The 25,829-nt window shown below is 39.9% G+C and overlaps 1 protein-coding gene across 2 annotated transcripts in view; it reads right to left on the bottom strand.

Annotated features, from left to right (window-relative positions):
* The window catches only part of CPNE5 (copine 5), a 199,873-nt gene that overhangs the window by 69,352 nt on the left and 104,692 nt on the right, over positions 1 to 25,829 (bottom strand). For both annotated transcript variants that reach the window (XM_067467959.1, XM_060773230.2), the window contains exons 7-10: positions 17,452 to 17,511; positions 13,878 to 13,941; positions 2,567 to 2,670; positions 377 to 481 (exon numbers count right to left, since the gene is read on the bottom strand). In XM_067467959.1, the coding sequence (XP_067324060.1) occupies positions 377 to 481; positions 2,567 to 2,670; positions 13,878 to 13,941; positions 17,452 to 17,511 (333 nt within the window). The remainder of the gene's footprint in view (positions 1 to 376; positions 482 to 2,566; positions 2,671 to 13,877; positions 13,942 to 17,451; positions 17,512 to 25,829) is intronic.

Raw genomic sequence — 25,829 nt, forward strand, 5'->3', positions numbered from 1 at the left:
TAGTGTCAATAATCCCCAGCCAGCATGGCCAGCATCCAAAGCCAAACAACTAGGAATTTTGATTAGCAGAGTTGGTGATATTATCTGCCATACATACATATTAGCTTTCCTTTATCTTTTGAGCTGGGAAGAGAGGGTTATACTTTGATAGGACCATACATAATTCAAAGTTGCTCTGAAGTAGGGCTTATGCAGGTACTTTGATAAGACCATATATAATTCAAAGTTGCTCTGTTCAAACATTTTCAATATGATGTTTTCTTGGATCCACATCACAAACAACATTAATTACCTCTATCATCTTCACATCATCCCTCTTCCCATAACCATGCAAACCCAGTTATTAAATTTGAGTCTAACACTCCAGAGTCTGTACCTGTCATAATCTCCATTGCACAGGGCTCTTACAGGGATAGCAAAGGACTGCCATACAGGATTCAAAGTGTTCTTCACCACTTCTGTTTTGTGACAGATGGTAAATCTGGCAAGATTTGGGGAAAAGCAGTTTAATTATGAACAATTCACCTTGACACTGACCTGTATTAGACAGTGAAGAATAAAGGCATTCCAAACTCCTTAACAACATTCTCCAAACTATCATGGATAAGAGTTTATTAGCCAAAGGTTGGACCAACATCAAAATGACTCATTTTTTAAAACTTGCGAACCATGTGTCAATAGAACAGTGAATCCAATCTATGTTTTAGTTAACAGACTCAAAAGGAGAGATCTTCCAAATAGATTAAGCACATTAGTTAGTTCCTTCAAGCAATTTCAAAACCTAGAGTAGATCCACCATCCTGCTGACATGGGATCCATGATTTATCTCTGAAACAGACAACACATAAATACATTACAAGATGAGTATCCCTTGTTCAAAATGCCTGGTACCTGACGTTTTCAGATTTCAGATTTTCTTTTTTAGATTTTGGAATATTTGCAAACACATAATGAGCTATCTTGGAGATGGAATCCAAGTCTACCACAGAATTCATGTATAGTTCATATACACATAGTCTGAAGTTAATTTTATACACAATACAGAAAGCAAAGGTTCCTCTGTCTAAATACTTCATCACACTTGAGAATGAATCCACTTTAAATCTGGTTTCTGCCTCCTGCAGAATTCTGGGGTTTGTAGTTTACTGAGACTGTTGAAGGCTTCTCCCTAAACTACAAACCCCAGGATTCTGCAGGAGGCAGCAACCCGATTTAAAGTGGATTCATTCTCTAGTGTGATGAGGTCTTTTGTCACCCACACAGAGCATTTTGAATTTTGGAATATTTCAGATTTTGGAATTCCAGATTTAAAAAATGCACAAATGACCATGTCCTGAATCTTCATGCTAGCTAATGATTCTTGGAATTCTAGTCCCCAAAGTGACTTTTCCAAGCTCTGGTAACTACTCTTTATCTGATTTGCATATTCAAAATGAGCAAAAGAAATGCTTTTGAGAGAACAGTCATTAGTGACTGGATAAGGGTAAAGAAGGAAAGCACATCAAGCCACTGTCAATCATTTATATTTCAGGACAGCTAATATTATACAATGGAGGAGCAAGGGTACATTAATTTCTTCCAGAGCAGTGTACAACAATCACAAGGAAGAGAATGTTGAAAAGTACTTTCCTACTCTGGCCAAGTTTAATACCCTCCCCTTCATATCTCCTCTTTCCCACTTCACTTTATTTTTGGACAGCATTCTCCAGGAGTACTGATTTCCCCATAAATATGCAAAATACACACATTTTTAGACTGGCAGGTACAGAATGTTTAAGAGGAGGTGTCAACACCATGTTATCATGTGTCAGATTTTTTGTGGCTTTACAAGAGAAGATGCATTGCTACAACAACCTTGTAAATAAGCACCCAAAAATTATTTGTCTTTTTTTTTTATAAAAAAAAAAACATCTTAAAATGACAGGATGTGACTATAGGGCCTGCATAAAATTCCAGGAAGAAAGAAAAAGAATTTGTGCACCAATGTACAGTAGTAGAGATGGTAGGTGAGTAGGGTTGTGATGCTGAGGTGAGGTATTTCTGCTTTGATTCAAATGTAGTTTGAATCAAAGGCAGGGCTGATACTTGACAAGATAATCCATAATTTAAAATAAAAGAGAGCCCCAACAGAGGGATACAGAAATAATTGCACTTTATCTGATTTTTAAAAAATGTTACAGATGTGTTAACCTATCAAAAAACCCTGCTGAAAAAATATGTTCAGTTACTTCAAGATGACTTACTGACTGGTTGAGAAAATTTCATTTGCACAAAAGGATTTTTCTGCACAAATCTACTCATCACAAATGTGTAAAAATTTGTGTAATCTCTTTCAGCAGGGGATAAAAACCACGTGAATGCTCTCATCCTTGGAATGAAAACAAAAAGAGCAAACAGCCTTATAGCTGAGCAATGAATATAGTTCCCACTACATCAACCAGAACATCTTTTTCAAGAGAATATTTCATGGCTCTTTATAAAAATGCTTCAGAGAGAGTTTAAGTAGATGTCAGTGTTATCATTTGAGCAGACCTCCTGCTGCAAAACGAAACGTTGTGGTACTTACGTCCCATCCTCATTGCTTCTGTAAAAGACCATGAAAGGGTCAGATTTTCCAAAGAAATCTTTCTTGTCCAGCTTGTTGGCACAGAACTGCATGGTGGCCACATCCTTGGAAATGAAAGCAGAAAACAGTCTTTTAAAATGTTGTTAAAGTGGCACAGCAACATATGGGCTGTGTTCCTCCTACATCATGCTGGTATGTGTTGTAGCAGCAGGACAACAGCAGGGATAAAATGCTTATAGGTCACTTCCTGTCATCACTTTGAGAGGGATTGCAGAAAAAACAGACATTTGGCGGTAAGTATAAGGCAATGAAGTTATTATGAGAACGAGGAAGGGATATTTTTTGTAAATTGCATACATTTGGGGCAGGGGCTTTCTGTATGATTAGGGGGATAAAAATTGCCCCAAACTTGTGTTAAATTACAGTGCAATCCTAGGAGCTTCAGTGGTCACAACAGTGAAATACAGGGTCATATGCTGCCTGTAAACCATAATTTTCCCATTCCTATGTAAGAGGTATGATGATCAGAGGAAGAGAGACAAAGAGGAAAACATATCTATCAGAAAGAAAGGGTCAGCCTTCCTTGTCAGCTTGCAGGACAGCTTTCATTGGCTATAGAGAGAACTTTTATTGTCATCCTTTCATCACTGCTATTCATGACTCCAAAAGGTGTTTTACATCAGTGTACTGGACTGTTATGCTGGCATGAAGCACCAATAACATTTTGGCTTTAAAAAAAACAAACCCTCCTCCAGGAAATTAGACAGGCGCCCTCCTTGATGGCCTTCCGTAGGAGCCTGAAAACATGGCTCTTCGAGCAGGCCTTCAACTGAGTGTATCATTGGAACGACTCTGGAATGGACTATGACTACGAAATTGACTATGACCCCAGGATTGGACGAAGCGGATTTTTAGCATAAGTATATGTTATGTAGTATTAGCTGTGTATGTATTGTCGCCTTTTTGTACACTGTCTTTCTATGTTGTTGTTCACCGCCACGAGTCGCCCTCAGGGCTGAGAGTGGCGGTCAATAAATGCAAGAAATAAATAAATAAATAATAAATAAATATAGCAGAAGAACCCAGAGTTGAAATGTCCCAGTGTGGATAGTGTCAAACTGCCCACATGAATTGACTGGTAGCAGATATAATGGAATTATAGCATGGAACTGGATTAGGAAAATTCAAAACATGTGGTACATTGGCATATAACAAGGTAACATTGCACTTTAGAAATGAGATGTCTTGTATTCCTCCTTTCACTCATTTGACTACGATACTTAAAATGTTTTCCCTGATCTCTGGTAAGTATACTCAAGCTATGAGATGCAGATACCAGAATTTTATATCAGATAAAAATGCTTCAATACACATTCTTTATTTTTGTATCTTAAATCAAATTATATTGTTAGTATTAAAACAAGTTCAGATGTTTTTAATATATGGAAAGCAGTAAGTGTGGATTTGGGCATGTTTACTGATTTATCATGTAACATGCTGGATTGCAATACCAACAGAACAGCTAACCCATGGTACCACAAACCTCTTCAGTGGCTTTTCAGTGCTGAGATTATTTGTTCCTACATGAAAAAATGAAATAGGATTTACATCCTATACTAGAATCAACAAAAATAGAAGCTACAAGGTATCCCTTGCCTATATACATGATGTCGCAATCATCTTTGAATATGGAAATAAAAACATACTTGTTTGAATGATCTAAACCAGGGGTCCTCAAACTTTTTAAACAGGGGGCCAGGTAACAATCCCTCAAACAGTTGGAGGGCCGGATTATAATTTGAAACAAACACAAATGAATTCCTATGCACACTGCACACATCTTATGTTGTAGTGCAAAACCACTTTAAAACAATATAATAATTAAAATTAAGAACAATTTTCAATGGGAAGTATGGGCCTGATTTTGGCTGATGAGATAGGATTGCTGTTGTTGTGTGCTTTCAAGTCGTTTCAGACTTAGGTTGACCCTGAGCGAGGGCTGGGTAAATGACCTTGGAGGGCCATATCTGGCCCTTGGGCCTTAGTTTACGGATCCCTGATCTAAACGGTGAGCACAAGTGTCAAAATACTAAAAAAAAAACCCAAAAAAACAAAAAACAAACAAACAAACAAACCCAAGGAACATAGTGTAGCTAAAGTTCCAAAATGCATGCTAGGCTAAAAATCTCATTAGACCAATTCAGAACTAAGGTACCTTTTCTCCCTGGCTTTGCAAACCCTATCAGTAGGCCATAGTGGTTACCTCCATAGTATCCCTTGAGAAGGACAGTCTGGGTGCTCTTTTATATTCAATCCAGCTTTACATTGTAAAGGCCATACCTATGGAGGGATGGGACGGCTGTGGCAGAAAGCTGGTGTTTTGAAGGTTTGCAGTAGCAGATATCTTTGTCCTTCGATAGAGTTTGACACTATTTTGTTCTTAATGATAAACATTGCAGGAACCCTACCTCCAATCCAATTTGGCAACCTTATCTAACAGGAGGCCAATATCTGAGTGCAGCAAATAAGACGGAAGGTCAACAGAGATTCTACAATACTTGACAAGGCTTTCTTTAGGCAGGAAAGAAGGGGTAAAGGGTAACTTTACATCTTGTTTTCAGAGGGAGTGGATTAGATTACAACTCTCAGAATCCCCCAGTCAACAGAGTCTATGCTGAACACTTTCTCCAGCTTAATACTCTTCAGAAATGATGAAGTACAGTATAACTCTTAACTGCAGTGCATGGGAACTGATGTCCCTCAAAGCCACTTCCCCAGCTCTTCTTTGTAATTTCAGTTCAGCTCCTCTGAACTTGGCTTGTCTACTGCTGCTACAGATAGTAATCAGCTGTCTATCTTTTGTAGGAAATGTGTGACTCATAATGGCATTTAATCTCTCTAGCCATGGTAGCTGAGTGAAAAGGAGGAGCACAGCTTCAAAAGGAAAGCATATTGAGGACAAACAGTGTGTCTTAGCTCTATTTCTGACTCTATTCTTTTCTTGAGAGGTGCTTCCTGGCTGGTCTCCTCTTGTTCTGTTCCTATCTACCCATAACAGTTTCTTAATCATTAGCCAATATTCTTTGAGAGACTACATTGGAAAGCACTACAGAAGCTTTTACTGTTTCAGTACTTTCCACTGTAGCTCAATAACCCTGCTGGGTGGGGACAATATGAGTTGCAGTCCAGCATTTCAGGAGGGTGCTATTCTAGAGAAAGCTGGCCGCACCTGAGAAACTTTGATCAGGCAAAGGAGAGCACAAAAGCAGTGACAATCCTGTTATAGAGAAGTAGTTTGATTCTACTGAACGTGAAATAACTGTCATACTCCCATTTTCATGTTTAATAAAAGAAGTTTGGAGATAATTGATATTTCCTAGTAGTATTGTAGAAGAGCAGGTAAAGGGACAGACAAATTAACTGAATAGATACAGTGGGATGAGGAATAGTATTCTTAATATCTTCAGATCTCAAGCACACTAAAGGACAATGTAAGTGCTTAGAATATCAAGGAAAAGGGAAATGCCTCTATCCTGTTTCCTTGATTATGAGCCAATGACACTACTGATTCAAGTATTATGGTGGTGATGTCAAGGTATGTGCCTTTAAATTACATTTAATATGCCAGTAGGAGGAAGGTTGCCTAGTGCTGATGTGTAAGAAAAGGCATTAGGAGGCAGGGCCAGCAATAAAAGTGGATAACTTATTTTATTCTCCTTTTGCAACCCCCCTTTCTCTCTGTTTTATCACACCTAACAGGCTGTCAAAAAAGAGGCAAATTATTCTGGCCCCCAGTCTGACCTGACTGCTGACAGAAGGAGTTGAAACTAGGCTGTCAGTGATAGGTTGGGCACCTCTTAGGTAAAAGGATATTCATCTTGGATCCATTCATCTCTGGAGATCATGGTGAATGTTGAAAGAGAGAAGAAAACAGAAAGACAGAAAAAAAAACCCCAAATACAAATCGATTTTAGAAACAAATTTTTGCGTTGTTACCCAGGCCTAGTAGCCATCCTACCTCTAAGACTTCTAAAGGAAGAATCTAGGTGACATCATCTTAAAGTACAAAGGCATAATCCTACAGATCTTGGCAGAAAATCCAGTGTACAATAGTTGTGAGATGCCAGGGCACGATGTCCTTTCCTTTGAAAATGTAACCTTTTTTGGACTACAGCTTCCAGAATTCTTCTGACCAGCATAGCAGTAGCCACGTTAGCTAGGGAATTCTGGAAGCTGGTATCCCAAAAAGATGATGATGATGATGAGGATGATGAGGATGATGAGGATGGTGATGATGATGATGATATTCTGCCCTTCTCCATGAGGGGACTCAGAGCAGATTACAGCATATAAACAGACACAGGCAAACATTCAACGGCTTGTTACAATGAAAAACAATGAGACACAAATACACAGACAAAGACAAAGGCTTTGCCTTTCATTTCCAGCTCTGGAGGTGGTGCTCATCTCTGAATCTGGGGGATATGCCCTTCTCACATTTACATGTTTTTGAACAGCTAGGTTGACAAGAGCTATGGCTAACAGCGGGGGCTCACCCCATCCCACGGATTCAAACTGCCATCCCTCAGGTCAGCAATTCAGCACCACAAGGGTTTAACCTATTGTGCCACCATTGCCTTTACATTATATGAGCTCAGAGATACATTATCTGAGCTCTAATTCCTTGTTTGTTTGGAGCCCAAGGCATCACACACTATGCTGTTCCATCTTGCTGCACATATCTGAAATAAAAAAACCATGCTGCTCACCATCACTTCTCCCACAAAGAAGGGGCAGCTAATAGGTTAAACATCTGTCCAGTGGTGAATTAACTCTTGATTTAAGTTAATAGCTTCATTATCTTCAATAATGTTTTTGAGATTAGGATTCAAACACAGAAGATGTGTTCACCATGTGGATGCTGCTAGTGAATTGGAGTAAAGTGGGTCCTCCACTGAGGAACTGTGTGTCCCCTGGTCCCAGAGTAAAGAAATCGAGTAAAATTGATTCTGAATATGTTCATATGATACTTACTAGGAAATCTGCTGTAGTCTTCCCAATCCATAGATATCAGTGACGTTTAAGGTCACCATTCCCTTATTGGTGTGGGATGTTCCACAGTACTGAAATTGAGGCTTGCATAAGGAATTTGTCCTTTGTGAACATTGATGGAAACTGATAAGATGGACACCTTTAGGACTTCACTGTACAATTTTTGGCTCCAACCCCCCCATTCTGAAATACGTTAAATATTTTGGGAAATGTAGGGATAAAATGCATTTAGTACATCTAGGCTCAGAAAATTACTTTTTTTATGCTACAAAAAAGCAGTGTCTCCAAGCTCTGGTTAATGTACAATGTTTTTTTAAATGCACGTTGTGAGTAAATATAGGTGTTTTTTAAACTACTGCACCTTCACACATTAATATGAACATGAGTTGGAATGGTTTTGTGAATGAACAGGTGCAAAGCTGACATGAACTGGAAACAGATGGCTTCATCTCTCCTGCTGTCAAAGTCCTCATTCTTGTCAAGTCAGGAAGGGACAAATGACTGGAAGAGACTTTCTACCATTAAGTTCAAAAAAGGAATTTTGACTGGGAAATTTACCCAAGAACCTAACTTGAGACTTTCTGCATATATTTCAGATTTCAATATTAATGTCAAAAATACATAGTATAATTTTACATAGGATTTGTGCTACAATAGAACAGTAAAGACAATATCACTTAAGTAAAATAAACATTAAATATTAAATAACCAGAAAAATAAAATAAGGTGTAAACACTAAACTAATCTGGGAATATGCTATTGCAACACATCCAATGAAGTGGTTTAAAACCAGTATAAAAAAAAAGATTAGGACTAAGTACGTTCCAGTCTACTTGGAATACAACCAGCACTCTTCTATCATGTGAATCTACTTCCTGAAGATATTTAAATATTTTCAAGATGGGAACCACAGCAAACATGCAGAGTGCAGAGTTTATACTTCTCTTGGGTTTTTTTTGGGGGGGGGGGGTGGGTGGTGGGTGATAATACTTTTTCTTTCCCTTCTCTAGCCACTTTCTTTTATTGTTAAGTCATTTTAGGATTAATATCTGAGGGCAGGAACTCTTTTAAAATGTTACAACATTTAAATGTAAGTCATTTTGAGAATTTTTCTAGTTACTGAGTTGTGGATAGGATATAAATGCTATAAATATATTTCAAAAATCTAATTTTATCTGGATTTGCATGATTCAACAGGAGACAAGAATCATTCAGAAAAAGTGTGCCCAGAGCTGGCCCAAAACGTTTTCCTGTCTGAGACAAAGACATCATCCTGCTATGCTTTATCCTATTTACAGAATCTTTCTATAACAGATTGAGAGGATACATTGTAGAGGATAGTATTTCTCCATGCCACCTGATGAATTACAGATTCATTCTTCAAACGTATAGCTATGTGCTCCAACAGAGAGGAATCCAACAGACAGGGAGCTGCCTGAAGCATCTGTCTCCCAAAGGAACTGCCTCACTATGTTTAATGCTTGGGCAGACCCTGGGCATAGCCCAACAATATTCTGTCCCTTTCCGCATGCCAATGCAAACCTCATGCTGCCAGCTGGCCCAGCCAAGCATGAATCCCTCAGAGAGAGTGAGAAGTCAGGGAGCCATTACCAACAAAAAATGGTGCTGGGTGGAAAATGGACAGATAATCGCAGACTGCCCTTTTCCAGGGAGAGTTAGGCCAACTCCTAGCACAGGCTGTGAAACTGCTCATGTGGAGCTAATTGTTTGTGTCTCAGTTCCTTCAGATTGAAATGGGTGTTAAATTCCCTTTATAGCACAACAGATGGTGGGCTGCTTTGAATGCATTCAAGCACACCCCTGAAATTTTGAGCAGACATTAGCGTCAGAAGCAGTATGCAGACAAGGGGTGTCCAGTGAGTCAAAATGGTGTCTACATTATAAATGGAGAATGTGTACACAAAATATTTGAGGCAATGTATTGTGGGTGCATATGTCTATGCATCCCAAAAAGCATTATAGAGAACCAGAGGAAGTCCAGTTGATCAGAAAGCAAAGTAATATATCATTAGCTCATTTTCATCCTCTGGCACAAAAAGCTTTGCTTTCTTTCAGGATGCCAGCCCCCTTTGCCTTTTGACAAAGTATTTTGTGCTGGAAGCATGGTCTAATAAAGCTGGTAATCTAATACAGAGTATGAATGTTATAAATAATTATAGTGTGTGTTTGTGGTGTGTAACTTGAAACTATTGGGGGCATGTACTCATTTGTACAAGTGTTTGTACGCCTACAAAGACCTGAACCTCAGAAAGGGTTGAGCTGTATGCATTTTAAAGCTGTGGGATGTCAAAATGAGTGTGCATGAGTGAGGAAAAGATTGTATGGCTCTGTGTAGGAGTGAATTAGGAGCTCCCTCCTCCTCTTGCCGACATCAAAAATGTGGGTGAGAGGAGGTGAGAAAAATTACAGTGATACTGTTTGTGTTCTTTTCTGTATGTGGGAGAGAAAGAAAATGAAGGAGTCTGCCTTTGCTGGTTGTCTAGACAGGCCTGTGTTTTTCCTGAAAGATATACACCAACTGTGCTGTTTTGTTCTGTTTGGTGTCAGCAGCAAGCTGGTCTCTGCAAGTGGAGAGATTCTGAACCTGTAGTGAGCAACTGATACTTGACGAGAGAGTTCAAGCAGGCACAAGCTTGCCAGTTGCGTAGCATGGAGTTTCCCTTTTTCTCCTTCACAACTCAGGTTCGTGGCGGAGACAGCTCAGAAGAGCTTCATGCGTCATGCATGGAAGTTACCCTTTGCAGGAAAAAATGAGTTGGAGAACTCTCTTCAAGCTGCTTATGCTGAAGAAGTTGTATGAGAGGAAGGACTTACAGCAGTTTGGGGGGGGGGGGCATTTTTGGAAACTATAATGCTATGAATACTTGAGTCAAGATGGCAGCAGCAGCTAGGAGCTTCTATGTCACTGGGTCAATGAATCTCTTCTAGGTTTTATACTGAATGTTGAAAGAACTATACAGAGTGCTGAATCATATAATTAAACATTTCAGCACCTTGGATAGCTTCTTTTAAATTCTGATTAAAACCTGGAGTGAATTCACAAATCCAGTGACAAAGAAGCTACCAGTTAGAACTAACTATTTTCTTGAGCTCTGACCAATGCACTGCCCTTAGGCTATATATAGTCTACCCTCCTTTTTGTGTGTGTGTGGGTCTCCATCCTCACCTCTTAGTGAACTGGTCACTAATGCAAATATATAACCAAAATATGTCCCATGCAAAGAAACCATATATTCCAAACACTCTGTTACCTTTCCTTCCAACAATCGAATCCTGTTCCCCTGATCTCACGAGGCTCAAGAGTTTTGGAGGATGCTCTAGGCCAGTGTTTCTCAACCTGGGGGTCGGGACCCCTGGGGGGGGGTCGCGAGGGGTTGCCAGAGGGGTCACCAAAGACCATTAGAAAACACAGTATTTTCTGCTGGTCATGGGGGTTCTGTGTGGGAAGTTCAGCCTAATTCTATCATTGGTGGGCTTCAGAATGCTCTTTGGTTGTAGGTGAAATACAAATCCCAGCAACTACAGCTCCCAAATGTCAAGGTCTATTTCCCCTAAATTCCACCACTGTTCACATTTGGGCATATTGAATATTCGTGCCAAGTTTGATCCAGATCCATCATTGTTTGAGTCCACAGTGCTCTCTGGATGTAGGCGAACTACAACTCCAAAACTCAAGGTCAATGCCCACCAAACCCTTCCAGTATTTTCCGCTGGTCATGGGAGTTCTGTGTGCCAAGTTTGGTCCAATTCCATCGTTGGTAGAGTTCAGAATGCTCTTTGAATGTAGGTGAACTATAAGTCCCAGCAACTACAACTCCCAAATGACAAAATCAATCCTCCCATCCCAACCCCACCAGTATTTAAATTTGGGCATATTGGGTATTTGTGCCAAATTTGGTCCATTGAATGAGAATACATCCTGCATATCAGATATTTACATAACGATTCATAACAGTAGCAAAATTACAATTATGAAGTAGCAATGAAAATAATTTAATGGCTGGGGGTCACCACAACATGAGGAACTGTATTAAGGGGTCGCAGCATTAGGAACGTTGAGAACCCCTGCTCTAGGCATCTTCCTGTATTGTAGAAATGCTATAATTGCTACCATATTTCATTGATGGCTTTAGCAGAGTCAGTTGCTCTGGTGGGAGCAGGGGAAGGATGTAAACTTTGAAGGGATACAGTGTGGTCATTGAGGTTGTCCAATCGAATGCAACATGTAATAAAAGACATGTAAAGTAAAGAAAGATGTCAAATGGCATCTTTGCAGGGCTGGAAAGAGGAGAATCCTCTGTTTTGAATAATGTTCAGCTTTGCAATATGGTAGCTGAAAACTGCAAAACTATGCCAAAGCTGCATCAGGATCTGGATGTGATCCACACTGATTAATTGCTTATCTTGTTCACTTTGGAGATTCACATGAAAAAGCACCCAAACATACAAAGATGCTGTGTATTTTATGCTCACAATAATCCTGTGAGAAAGTCAAGACTAAAAGTGACTACTCCAAGATCACCTCTCAAAAAGGGCTGAGAGAGGGAATTATAGATATTTGTGAGGAAAAATGTGTGGCACTGCCATAATTCATCCACACAGCTCTAAGTACAGTGTGATATTTGTGCTCCCTCTCTGCACATACCACATTCCCAGTAGCCTGGGTATCAGACACATCTCTCTGCACAGCCTTTTCACACATTCTTCAGTTCTTGGTGCTTGGCCTTGTTTATCCTTTAGAATGAAGCTGAACTCTTAACTTCCAGCTGAGACCACACTTTCACCAGTGACAGATGTAATCTCAATACTGACTCCAAGAGCTGTTACAGGCAACACTTGGCCACCAACTGTTGTAAACTCAAAGCTTATGTCGGAGGATCCTCTCCCCAGAGCAATAAAGAGATGAAGGGAATTGACTCTCATTGCAGCCTTATGGCTCCCTGGAGCTTCAGAGCTTGTTTCTCTGTATTAGAATTTTGCTGCTGATGCCCAACAGACCAATATATCCCATTGCTACAACATACTGTCCCATCCTGTCATGTCCAGTAAGTTTCAGTTTAAATGTGATGCTGACCATGGACACTTTTTCACACTCATGGACTTGTAGTGTTCCACGTATCTCCTGCTTTATTTCAGTGTGCTTACTCCACACACTAGTCTGCACATCATGCCAGCAATAGGATAAGAATTCTTTTGGGTTTGACATTCTTGATGAGAGCATTATTACTATTATTATGTTTATTTATATCCCATTTTTTCTCTCCACAAGGAGACTCCAAGTGGCTCACATTAAAAGCACTTCAATACAATTTAAAATATACAAATATTAAAACAAAATTAAATATCATTAGTATCATAAACAATTCCTTTAAAATCCAAAAAAAAAAATACTCAAACCAAAAACCACAGCAAGTATGAAATAATCCTTTTCATGCTCGCTTGTATCTGAAAGCCACACATTCTGAAGACTTTTGGTATTCTCTGGAGGGTATAAATAAACACAAACTCTGCATACCTTTTAAAATGCAAAAGACTAAAAATGCAATAATTGAATAATATGAGCAAATGTCCTTTAATCAGAGAAAAAACAATATAAAATTGGTACATGAAAAATAGGTATGAATTCTCTTATAAGGGGGATAAAACCTTCTCATGACCCAATAGGTAATAAATTTGAGATGAGAATACAGGTGGGACCTATTGGGACCTAGAGGGGCAGTAAAGAGACAGGCAGACTTTCACATTTCTTCTTACAAAAAAAGAATTAAGGTCTTTATTGTGCTGCTAAAAATGCCAGGTTTGCAGCCAGCACATATTCTAGGAGCATTGATATGAAACAGCAACTGGATGGAAGATGCTTTAGCATGTGCTTAGCCTATGGCTCAGGTTAATGCAAAGTCAAGGCCTCCCAGGAGTCTTTAGTCAAGCTCTGCTAGCTCCTAATATAGATACTAATCTATGAGGACAACAGCCTGAAATGCTTTTTCTAATGCAGTTCTCTCCAGGTATTTTGGACCTCAGGTCCCATAATTCCTTTTCACTGTCCAGGCTGACTAGAGATGACTGGATGTGTCATCAAAGCATACAAAGAGCATGTTTGGCAGGATCCTGCTGCTGTGTGATGCTCCTAAAGCACTTTGGCCTTTTGGTCTCAAGATTCCTACAGAGTGGAGTTTTCTTGGCTCTTCTTGAGAGCAATGCCCTGACCAGAAGCCCAAAGAAAAGATAAATAACTCACTCTGCAGTTTCCCAATTCCTCAGCAGACAGAACTATGGTGCCACACTTCTTCCCTGGAATCCCTCTGCAAGAAGAAAGAAAAGGTTTTCAACCAATGGAAATGAGACAGGGAAAAAGATAGCTTGGGAGGCATTATTCAGTCCAGTCCTAATGTGTATTTGTGTATACTCATTGTGTCACACAAGTCAGTTGGCTTCGACATTGGGGGAACGATGAATCTATGTCAGGTTTCAGACTGTCTGATACAGTCTTGAAAGTTATTTTCAAGTAGTTCCATAGGTTCCATAGTATCAAATACTCAAAGCTATTTTTTATAATCCAATAAGATCTTATATCCACAAGGGACATTAGATTTTATCTTTTTGATAGTGGTTGGTTTCCAGCCAGACTGCAGTAACCTGAAACCATGGATACAACTGAATGCCATTAAATTATTGTATTTCCAGTCCAGGCATACCATAGAATTGAGTTGGAGCAACCAGGGATTCCTCAAGAAACTCTTATGCTGACTTCTGTGGGAAGTATACTATAGAACAGGCATGGGCAAACTTCATGCCTATCGGCTGTTAGGAATTTTGGGAGTTGAAGTCCAAAACACCTGGAGGACTGAAGTTTGCCCATGTTTGCTATAGAATAACCTAGCAAAATCAAAGAGACGATTTTCCACCAGGGAGAAATAAGTGAAACCACAGATATGTGTTACGCGGTTATGGCGTCTTATTATAACTGTTTACTTTCCCATTTGTCAGAAATAAATTAAAAAGAAACTTCTCAATGGCCTTAGTGGTGACCATAGTTTCCATGTCAGGGGGGTGGTAAATCTACTCTCACAAAATCTACTCTCACAATCCACTCACAAAACAGGTTCGCCACCCTGGATTGCTCCTTATCTGGACCAAAATTGGAGCAGATTCACTATCCCCCTAACATGTAATCTACTAGGTGCTACTAATAACTTCTCCATCATATCCCAAAGTATTATTTTAGTTTCATTTGAGTTGTTCAGTGGAAGAAAGTGACTAGTTTATCATGGGTCACCATAGAGAGGAAATCTACTATGTTCCACATCCAAAACCAACATTCTGACTTTTATAACAGTCTTCCATTTTTTCAGACTTGAGATCTAAGCAGAGGTCTTTTGGCATAACATTTACAGGCTTAGCCCCTAGAAAACTGGGGCTAGTGATTCTGCTCTTTTCTGTTGCTTAATATATTTGATAGTGGTTGTTTTCTATTTATGGTTATATCAGTAGGTGTGTGGGTGTATTAATGTTCTTATTGTCCTGTAAGCCTCTGTGGAAATTTGGCTGCAGCATGACAGATGGAAGTATTTTAAATATATTACAGTGTAAAAAGTGAGTTTGGATAATCAGCCATATTTCTCCCTGGAAAACAAACAAAAGGGAGATTTATTTCAATTTTTGTTTTTCTTTCCTCTCTTTTTATGATCCGCATTTTTAGATAGAAATTTTTAGTGAGCTTTGTGATTAACCATCATTCTGTTTGTTCAATCTCACCACCACAGGGGAGCCCTGCAAAGTAATGAGATGTCAAACTGAATTCAGACCTCAAGCTATATGTCAAGCCTATCTATTCTATGGGGTTTGTAATTAGGATCAAGAGGGCAGGCCACTGACATGACCTTTTCCAGGCCAGAAATATAAATTACGAAAATCCACACACTACATCAAGTGGACTACCTTAATTAGAATTTCAGTTCTCTAGCAGCTTAAGGAAAGGTCTAGCTTTCATAAGGCAGACTGGGTTGCAAAAGCAGAAACAACAAAAAAAGACACAAACACATTCAGGAAGAAAACAACTTCTAACTAGACATGTCCTGCCCGACTTACCAGACAAGGATGTCACAGCGGATAGTGCACCCCACCTGCCATCCTCTCATTGAGGGTTCTCCTTCCCAGGAGCCCCTGCGCCCTGTGCATTTTGGCATGCATGGCTAGGCAACCAATTAGGTGCTTGCTCCAGCCTGCACCCTGATTCACTGCGCATAGGCCCCACTTCATTCCGCTGGTGTGGACAAAGTGGGAGCAGACCAGTGCTGAGGGTCAGTGGCCTTTCAACTGTCCCCTCCGTCCCACCTTGAAATTGTATCATTGTATGTAGTTATTGTTCTATTGCTTAGCATATTCTCTCATTACAACTTGTGGGTGTGTGGCATGGGACCTGGATCCGGTTTGCATACCTCCCCGCTTCAATGGTACAGGGGGAGTGTCCTGGTTGCATAGGGATGCAGCAGTACTGGTGCCCCAAGTTGGAACCAGTCGGCTCACTGCCAGGGACCCCTACTGTTGTGAAACGCCATCGGTCAGCATTGGACTGTCCGATTCTTGATCCAGGACCCATGCATGGCTGCCAACCCTGTTTTTCATTGTAACCAATAAGCAAATTGTGGCCTCTGGTTATTCCAAGCCATTGTATTTGTCTTTTCTTGTGGGTTCCTGGCGGGGGAAGGCCACTGCCCACACTATAATCCCTGCATCCCCTTGCAGCTTTGTCTCCTGGGCATTTGATCAGCTGTATGTTTGTGTGCTTTGACTCCTTTGTGCCACTCCTGTACACAGAAGGAGGAATGACCATCATCTGCCCCCCCCCCCAACACACAGCAGTGGCCATTATCAGCACAGACATACATCCAGTGTGAATAAAGGATAGGGAGGAACCAGCTACTGCATGCCAGAGCAGAGACCTTGCAGAAGAAAGCATTGAATACTTCCTACTCCAAGTTCAGGAAAACTACACACACAGGTGTGTCTGTATATGTCAACAACATAACAATTTATCCTATTATTATGGAGAGGAATTTTGGTAGTTTTAGTCCCACAACATCAGGAGGGCTTCATGATTCCCACTCCTGATTTACAAAACCCATCTCAGACTAAGGCACAAGGTTATCTCTGAGCTCATGATTTAGGATTGTTATCTATCTACAAAGGAGAAAAAAAAATGTTGGCAGGTGCCTTGACTTGTTTGCCATCTTGGGAGCAACACAGGAATAGTAGGACTTGAATGCCTCATTTTCTCCCCGAGGTTATATGAAACCCAACAACAATTAATATGACAATAAATAAGATTCATTGTATTTTCTGAACACTGAAATGATAGAGAAGAGCTAAAAGAAATGGGCTGATCTTTCTGTGTATAAACTTAGTGAAACTTCAAAGATGTGATGGCTGTGAAACCACAGATGGAGACTCATGGCAACATTTTGTTGTATGTGAACTGCCTCACAAAGCTGAAATGCAGACTTCCATCAAAAGAATAAAAGAACTACTCTAGTTCACTCTCCGTATCAGTGTCAGCCTCAAAATGACATATTTGAACAGTTTTTTTTCGAAGGGATGTGCCACCATTTGGCTAGAAAAACTGTTCCTCCTACAAGCTAGATTTAAATTTTGCAGTGGGTGCAATGTGCCAAGTTGGTGCTAGAATTAGTAGGCTTCTTCCTCCCACTTCCCTGTGGTTCTTGATTCCTTAATACACACTTCTCTGCTAATCAACTGTTAAGAACATTTCAGAGTGACTTCAAGCATAAGTGAGAGGTCTCAGCAGGACTCACCCATTGGAGACAGATGGCATGGGCTTCCCAGTTTTTGAATGTAATGTAAATGCTCCCATCCTGGAAAAAGAAATAAAAGAAGGGCTACAGGTATTTTTCTACTGATAGCAGACTTTTGTTCTGTTTCAATTTTAGACCAGGTAATTGTCTCCCCAGGTATCCTTGTATCATTTTCTGTTCACCCTTAACCAAAAGATAATCATATCCCAAAACTAGAAAAGTTGCTTTTTTAAAGACTGCAAACCCCAGTACTTACAAACCAGCACAGCAGTAGAGACAGGCTGGTTGGAGAGGCCAAGATATTCTAGTATTCCAACAAAAGTAACTTTTCCAAGCTCACATGAAAGCCAGATGTTGATTCTAATTCCCATCTTCATATGGTGTGATTAAAACCATTGTCAGCTTAGGACTAAGAAATAGTGCAACCGAAATTTCAGTCCTATTGAGTTCATTACAATTTAATAATGCATAGAGTACAGGCAGCTCCCAAGTCATGAACAGGATAGGTTCTATATTATTATTATTATATTATTATTATTATAACTTTATTTGTACCCCGCTAGCATCTCCCAAGGGATTCGATGCGGCTTACAACAGGCCGAAGCCCACACAATACAACAATACAGTACCTAGCAAATAAAACAGTTAAGCAAGAACAATATCAGTAGCAGTACAACAAGACATTATTAAAACTGAGCCGGCCAGAGTAGGGGTACAGGATTAAAAGTGCTGATGTGTTGGAGGGATATGGGATTATAATATAAGTGCGGTGTGCGGTGTGCGGTGATCTTGGTTCTAACTAAAGTGCTTCTGGGATTTGGTACTGGGGTTCCTAGTCTGAAAAGGCACATTGGAACAGCCAGGTTTGTTCTTATGCTGATTGTGTATGTAAGTCGGAACAGGTACATTTTAAGTGTCACTCTAGCTATATATATCAGCTTTGGATAACATAGGGAAGGGTTAACACCCCTATTAACTCTTCAACAGGGTGAGCTCCCACAGTTAGTCCCAGTTTCTACCAACCTAGCAGTTTGAAAACATGCAAATGTGAATAGATCAATAGGTACTGTGCTCCATGCAGTAATGCCAGCCACATGACCTTGGAGGCATCTAGGGACAATGCCGGCTCTTCAGCTTAGAACTGGAGATGAGCACCTTCCCCCAGAGTTGGACACAACTAGACTTAATCTCAAGGGAAAACCTTTACCTCTACTTAACATCCCTGTGGTATTTGTTTTGCCCTCTGTGCCTCTGTTCAGAAGATTTCACTTCACTTTCTGTCCCTGTGATAATTGGATTTTTAAAAAATGGCTTGTTGTGGAAACAAGGATATATTCTCTAATACAATTTTATACACCAGTATAGTTGAGCTACAAAGATCCACACTTTATGGTTAGATGGGGATGTGTAAAATTATATTTTCTCATTTGGTTCCCCAGGCTGGGGAACTCCTTGATACAAGGAATTCTCCCTCCCCCATTCTTGATGGCATTTCAACTTTTAAAGACTGATTCATTCCATTAAGCCTTGACTGACTGACTGACTTTTTGAAAACATTACATATAGTCTTCAGTATTGCCGGTTATTATCCACATTTTATTTAATTTAACCTGTGGCTGTGTTTTAAACTCCCCCCCCCCTCCCAAAAAAAATCCTATTTGTTGATTGCTGGTCTTGCAGATTTCATTTTGAAATGATAAGACATTTAAGCAGGATGTATTTGGTTATGACATACTGCCCAGCATTTCTTTAGGTAAACATGTTAGTTAGGTGATATCATGGAAGGGATTGGTACAGCATCATCCAAAACAAAGCAAGCTATACCCTGACATGCATTTGAGTTCACCCATGCATATTCATCACCTGATGACAGCCATCAAGCAATTACTTGGATGTGTATAAAGCAGTAAGAAATGGCCCTCAAAGATCAAAGTCAGAGATTTCAGACCACATCAAACATCAATGTTTTTTTTCAGTTCAGTGCAAACTACTGAGTGATGACACACAGAAAAATGAATGTGGATGTGCAAACCCACCCTGAAGCTTATAAAATCACTGCAAATAACTCTCAGATAACCATTATAGTTAACCCCAAGGGCTCCTGAAAGATGAAGCCAGCTTCTTGGTACAACATAGAAATGCTAGTTAAGTCCAGTGGCAATGGGTGGCTCTCATAATAGCAGAGTTAAATTCACCTTGGATTTTTGGCCAAACTATATGGAAGCTATCCAGATTGCTAACTATATGAGTTAGGATCCACCACTTCTACTTAAATACTAGAATATTAAGACGATTCACCACTTCCATTAACATGGAAGGTACTTGTTGTTGAATGAATATAGAGAAGTGCTGGACTGGGGCTCCAGAAGACCAGGGTTTCAATCCTCGCTCAGCCATGGAAAGCCAATCTCTCAGCCTCAGAAGAAGACAATGGTAAACGCCCTTTAAATAAATCTTGCCAAGAATAGGTTTTCAAGTCAGAAATAACTTGAAGGCACACAATAACAATACTAGACATTACTGGCTAGGCCCTGTTTTTCAAATAATCTTAAATCACATGTAAAATTCAGTATGCCCAGACAGGTCCAGCAGTGATATCTCCCCAAAAGTGTCCCACAAACCACAACAGCTTCAGCTTTGGGGTAGAAAGGCTTTCTAGCTGTGTTGGTCCAGGGGCCTGTTTTTTGTTCATAAGCACTCACGCCTCTGGATTCTCATTTCTTAAAAATGCCCTACAGGCTCACATTCAAAGAGATAAAATCCTGACAGAATCTGCATGCTTGCCAATGTTCAAGCACATTGCAACCTTGACCGATGTGCTGTCCTGGCTCTGGGATTCCACTGAGGAGCTTCATTTTTATGCATAGGCAGGAGTGGAAAGCATTGCTGCAATGATGGGGTCTCTCTGAGCTTTCCCCTCTGTCTACTCCACTCCTTCAAAGAATAGCTATGCCTGCTAAATTTTCCCATCTTCCTTGCTTGGGGCTATAACTACAGAGACGGTGACAAATCCCTTTCCTTCAGTGATACAGTTTCCTTGACAGTATTTATAGAACCTGACTGAGGTTTACTCCACCTCTTACTGAGTTCTCTGAAAGAGCAATTTAAACCCTCTCTCCATGTGCCTTGGCTCAGCTTTTTAGTTGTGCTGGAAGATGCATTTGGAAAATTGTGACTTCTATAACAGTTCAGGTTTCCTTATGCCCTGTAAAGGCATGTGATTATGTTTTTGTTTGGTACCATGAGGAAGGATGGAAATAGGATTGGTTAATGGGCAAGTAATACAGTGAGCATCTCACATTTGCAGATTTGACATTTGCAGACTTGATTATTCACAAATTTGATGAAAATGTTCTCTCTAGAAATCTCTAGATCTCTCAGTGTGACTACATGGACAACTTCTGCCATAGAATGCACTGAAGGATCTAGAGAATACTTATCTAGGAATCTCTAGGTCCTCCAGTGTGATCCAACAGCAGTTGACCATAGAACTATGCTGGAGAAACTAGAAATTCCAAGAGAAATATTTTCCCTGATAAAAAAAATTAGTAATATTATTATTTGCATTTTTTCATATTTGTGTGGGTTCTGTATATATTGGATTGATCTGAGCACTGCTTTCTTTCTGCAACCAAAATGACTGTCAATATCAATACTTTTCAGTGGCCAGCAGCAACATTTCAAAAATGATGTTTTTGCTATGACATAGCTATAATATTAGCTAACGGTGAGGAAAAATACAGCCTGTAAGCTGTATCCAGTCCCCAAACTCTTTTTTCAGACCCTCTGTACACTGATGTTTTGGAAAAATGGGAGCTACTGCAAATGCCTCCCAACACCCCTGGGAGAACATGAGGTGAATTTTGCAGCGTATTTCCTGGACTTTATTTTTTATATCCAGAAATTATTTTTGTAAAAGAGCAAAAAGTGAACAGAAAGTTGTCTTTAGTGTAAAAAGAAAGTCTTCTCCTGGGTCTAAAATATGTTAATCCTAAAGTAGAAACATTCTCCACAATATCTTAGGAGCCTTGAGGACATGGGGAATGTGGGGACAATCCTTCAAGGTACCTTGGGCAGTCAATATGTCTTCTAACTCCTCACCACAACACCGAGCCACAGACTATTCATGCTATTGTGCCACTGCCAATTACTACTTCTACAGAAGAGATAGGATTATTTTCTGAGGCTCAGAAAGCTCTCTAGGGTATAAAAAAGCAGTCTGTTCAGGTTGTTGTGGTCACCATGTCAACTGGAGTAATGGGAGGAGGCAAAAGAGCAGAGATGACTGATCACTGCAGCTGCAGCTACTGACAGTGAAGAGCAGTAACCTTCCTCGTTACCAGCTGGAAACAGCATCGATTAGCAAATTGCAGAGTCAGAGGACATGGCTTTGCTGGATGCCATCCCTCTCCTTGCTCCAAGAAGTGGAGAATTTATCCAGCACTTGCCATCAACTAGAAAAGCTCAGCCTGGTCAGCGCTCAGTATCGCTGAAACAGTTATCAGCATAATGTACCTCTATCTGCCGAGCATCAGCAATGTACTCTACTCTGCTATGTAAAATGATGGAGTTGGAAGAGACCACATGAACATTCAGTCCAACCCCATTCTGCAATGCAGGAATACACAAACGAAACACTCCCAACTGATGACCATCCAGTATTTTAAAACCTTCAAATGAGACTCCACCACATTCTGAGGCAGCATATTCCACTGCTAAAGATCTCTTACCACCAGGAATTTCTTCCAGTTTCATGTGGAATCTCTTTTCCTACAGTTTGAATTAACTACTCCGTGTCCAAGTTTCAAGAGCAGCAGAAAGCAAGTCTGCTCCAATATAGCCTTTGCATAATAACAGCTTGAATAACGGACTATGGATTTTGGAAAACAATTTGGACATGAGATTATGACTCAGCATTTTATGTGATTTTAAACTGTTTAATTGATTGATAAGTGTTTTTAATTGCTTATATGTGTAGATTGTCTATATTTTGATGAGATGTGTTGTTTATCTATGTGGCATTGAATTTTGCCAGATTGTATGCCACCTACAGTCTCTTCTGGGGTAGAGAAAGGTGGGGTAGAAATTAAGTAAATTACACACACACACACACACACACACGGCTATGATGTCACCTCTTGACCTTGCCTTTTCCAAGCTGAATGTACCCAGCTTCCTAAGCTGCTCTTCATAGGGCTTGGTTTCCAGACCCTTGATCATTCTGGTCACTCTTCTGTGGACAGGTTCCAGCTTGTCAATACTGTCCTTGATAAACCTCTCCTTCACTCTTCCATGCCAAAATCTGGGTTAGCAGGAATGGAAATTATGTCTGTCTTTCAAGAATTGGGGAAAATTGATTTTTCTCATTGAAAAATTCCACAACAGCCCAATCAGTATGGCTGAAGGTAATTGGAAAATGATCCAAAAGAATCTGAACGAGTAATGCTGGATGGAGAATCATGGCAATTTTATGTCTAATAAGTATATTTTCTTTGGTTGTTCCAAGCGCATCAAGTAGAAACTAATATTTGAACTGCACATAGAGGATTAGAATATAGGAAGAGCTCTGTTTGGGCCAAACTCAGTCAAGAGCAGAAGAAGGATCAGGCCATGAAACACCACTTCAAGCAGGCAGGCTAGGAAACTAGGAAAAAATTCAGAAGAGACTTACTAGATATACAGGGCAAGCTGAATGCCAGCCCTCAAAACAACCAAGACATGCTCAGAATGTAATTTAATAATAATCCGATTTCTCTGTATATAAACGGTTGGTAAATCTACCTGCTATTTTTTTCCCTGCTTCTCTTTTTAGGGGCCCCAAGGAAGATGACTGCAATAAAGCCACTGTATCTGGTCATTTCCCTATTTTAATAATAGTTGATGGACTTCCTTCAGCATCAGTACCAAGCCATGCAACCACAGAGATTCCTATCAACAGACCACTAATGCCTCCTTTGACATGGCTTCCAATGGTGCCACCATATTTAAGAGGTGATTTATACATTAACCTTATGATGATTATGGAAACGTATACAGTCAGGTACTATTCTATTTGTAAAACCTGGAAATCTTTCACTGTACTTGCTATGAGAATCAGACATGAATTTGAGGCACCACTCATGGAAACTGCAGTTTGGCACCACTTTAACTACCATAGCTCAGTTGTATGGAATCCTGGTAATTATAGTTTGACACACTCTACCAGAGAATCCAAAAGAACTTGTAAAACTACAACTCCCTTGATTTCATAGTATTGAACCATGGCTGGCAGCTAAAGTGGTGTCAAACTGCATTAATTCTACAGTGTAGATGTATCCAAATAAAAGCTAAATTACAGCCTTGAGACCACATGTGATTCTTTGACTGTTTTTGTAGCCTTCATCTGCCTCCAGCCTCCCAAATTACTCTTCTTCCCCCACCCCCATCCCCAAAAGGAATGTATTACCTCTTCTGGCAGTCTTAAATACATTGTATGCACATGCATGGATACACACATGTAAATTCTAATTGACCAAGGCATAGGACTGATCCTCTTCTTTTGCTCTTTCTTACAGCTGCACTCTGTCTTTCTCTATCCTCAGTCCTGACCCAGTTTTGACAAACCACAACATGGGATCACACCTGATTCTTTATTCCCGCAATGGGAGGACACAAATGCTAAGTGGGTTCTCCAGCCAACTGTGCCAGTCCCCAAGAAACAAAGCTCCCTCTCTCCTTCTGGCTACTAGAACACAAATAGATAGTTAGAGTTCATGCATTTCCTCCATCATAAAGATAGCACATGAGAGCAGCATTGCGAGTGAATAGATTCTCCAGTTTTCTTGGCATGTGACAATTATGCATCTTGAAAGATGATCAACATGCTTTACTTGCACTAGCACCTCTCAGATCGCAGGGGCCCATCCACTCTGTAGGGCAGGCAGGCATTCAGCCAAAGACTAAGATGTGGAACTGAGATTATGAAAAATTACTAGGGGAATGGAAACTGAGGCTCCAGTGACAAATAACTACCGTGCAAGGAAACCAGGCTGAATCCAATCTGTGTATGAGAGGGAAAGAGGGAGATGGTTGGGGAAGGAGAATTAATTCATTTTTCTGATATTTTAGAAGCTAAACATACATAAACACACACACACAGTGGGCAGTAATCTCATGAATCTGAGCCCACCAAATGTGCAAACTAATCTTAAATTAGTTTAGCTGAAAACAGGCTCAAGAAATCAGCTGGCTTCAGTGTCACTATTTTGCCCTCATGGAATATTGAAATGAGCACAAAGGAAAAGCACAGTTCTGCCAGGAAAGGACAAAAAAAGGCTTCTTCATGACATGCTGTTTTTACTTCTTGCATGCCTCATGCCATTGCTGGGGATAATACATCCCAGCTATGAAAAAAAGGGCAGATAGATGCTGCAGCCAATTGAAATAATAAAAAGATGCTTCCAGAGCTCCAGCAAACACTGGGTGTCAACAATGCAGGATTCTTCCATGCCATGGTGTTGGGTCTTTTCATACTACAGAGTTTAAACACTTTAATTGCTAAGACTCCATCTTATGGTCAACTAGATTTGTCATTTGGTGAGTCACTAGAGCTCCTTAGCTGAAAATTATAAACATTCATCCCTAAAAAGTGAATTCTAGTATTTCATAGGATGGAACCATGGCAGTCATAAGGCTATAACAGTGCACATGCATCAAACGCAACACCCATGGGCCAAATCTAATCTGCCACGTCCTTTATGTGGTCCACAAGGGTTTCAGTGCCTGAGCAACACAATTATATTTATACAGTCTGACAATTATAAACAGCCCTTTCAAGACAACCATAAGGCTGATGTAGCCATAGTTGAAAATGAGTTTGACACCAATGATGAAAGGGCCTGCATTCATGCTTTTCATAGAAAATATCTTTTGAGTTCTGAATTTCATGTGAATACTCTAAACTGAGGAAGGGAATCCTTAAACATGTACATCCTAAGTGAAAACCTCTATGGATGCCAGGAGAGTTCAATAAAGAAGACTGAATTATTATTCTGACTTCATTTTATAAATCCTGCTTAGTTTAACAAGACAATATAACAATTTTAAAAACCTGTTCCTGGTTTGAAAGTGTTATCCCTGTTTAATTTTGCAGTACATATTTTAAAAGTAGTTGTTATATTCAAGAAAATTCCTTTTTGTGGCTGCCACAAACTATATTGAATTGGTTGAAACTCTATGAGATATTCATTGAAAAACTATAGCAAAATGTGCCTAAACCTTTTCCATGTTTTTTTTTATGATAGAACCAATTAGTAAAATGACATTTATATCCCAGGAACAAAAATTGTATTACACAGTGTAATTCAATATGTGATAAAGAAATTGCTCATGATTCTAAC

Source organism: Anolis sagrei, chromosome 4, assembly GCF_037176765.1.
Source record: "Anolis sagrei isolate rAnoSag1 chromosome 4, rAnoSag1.mat, whole genome shotgun sequence".
Classification (NCBI taxonomy): Eukaryota; Metazoa; Chordata; class Lepidosauria; order Squamata; family Dactyloidae; genus Anolis; species Anolis sagrei.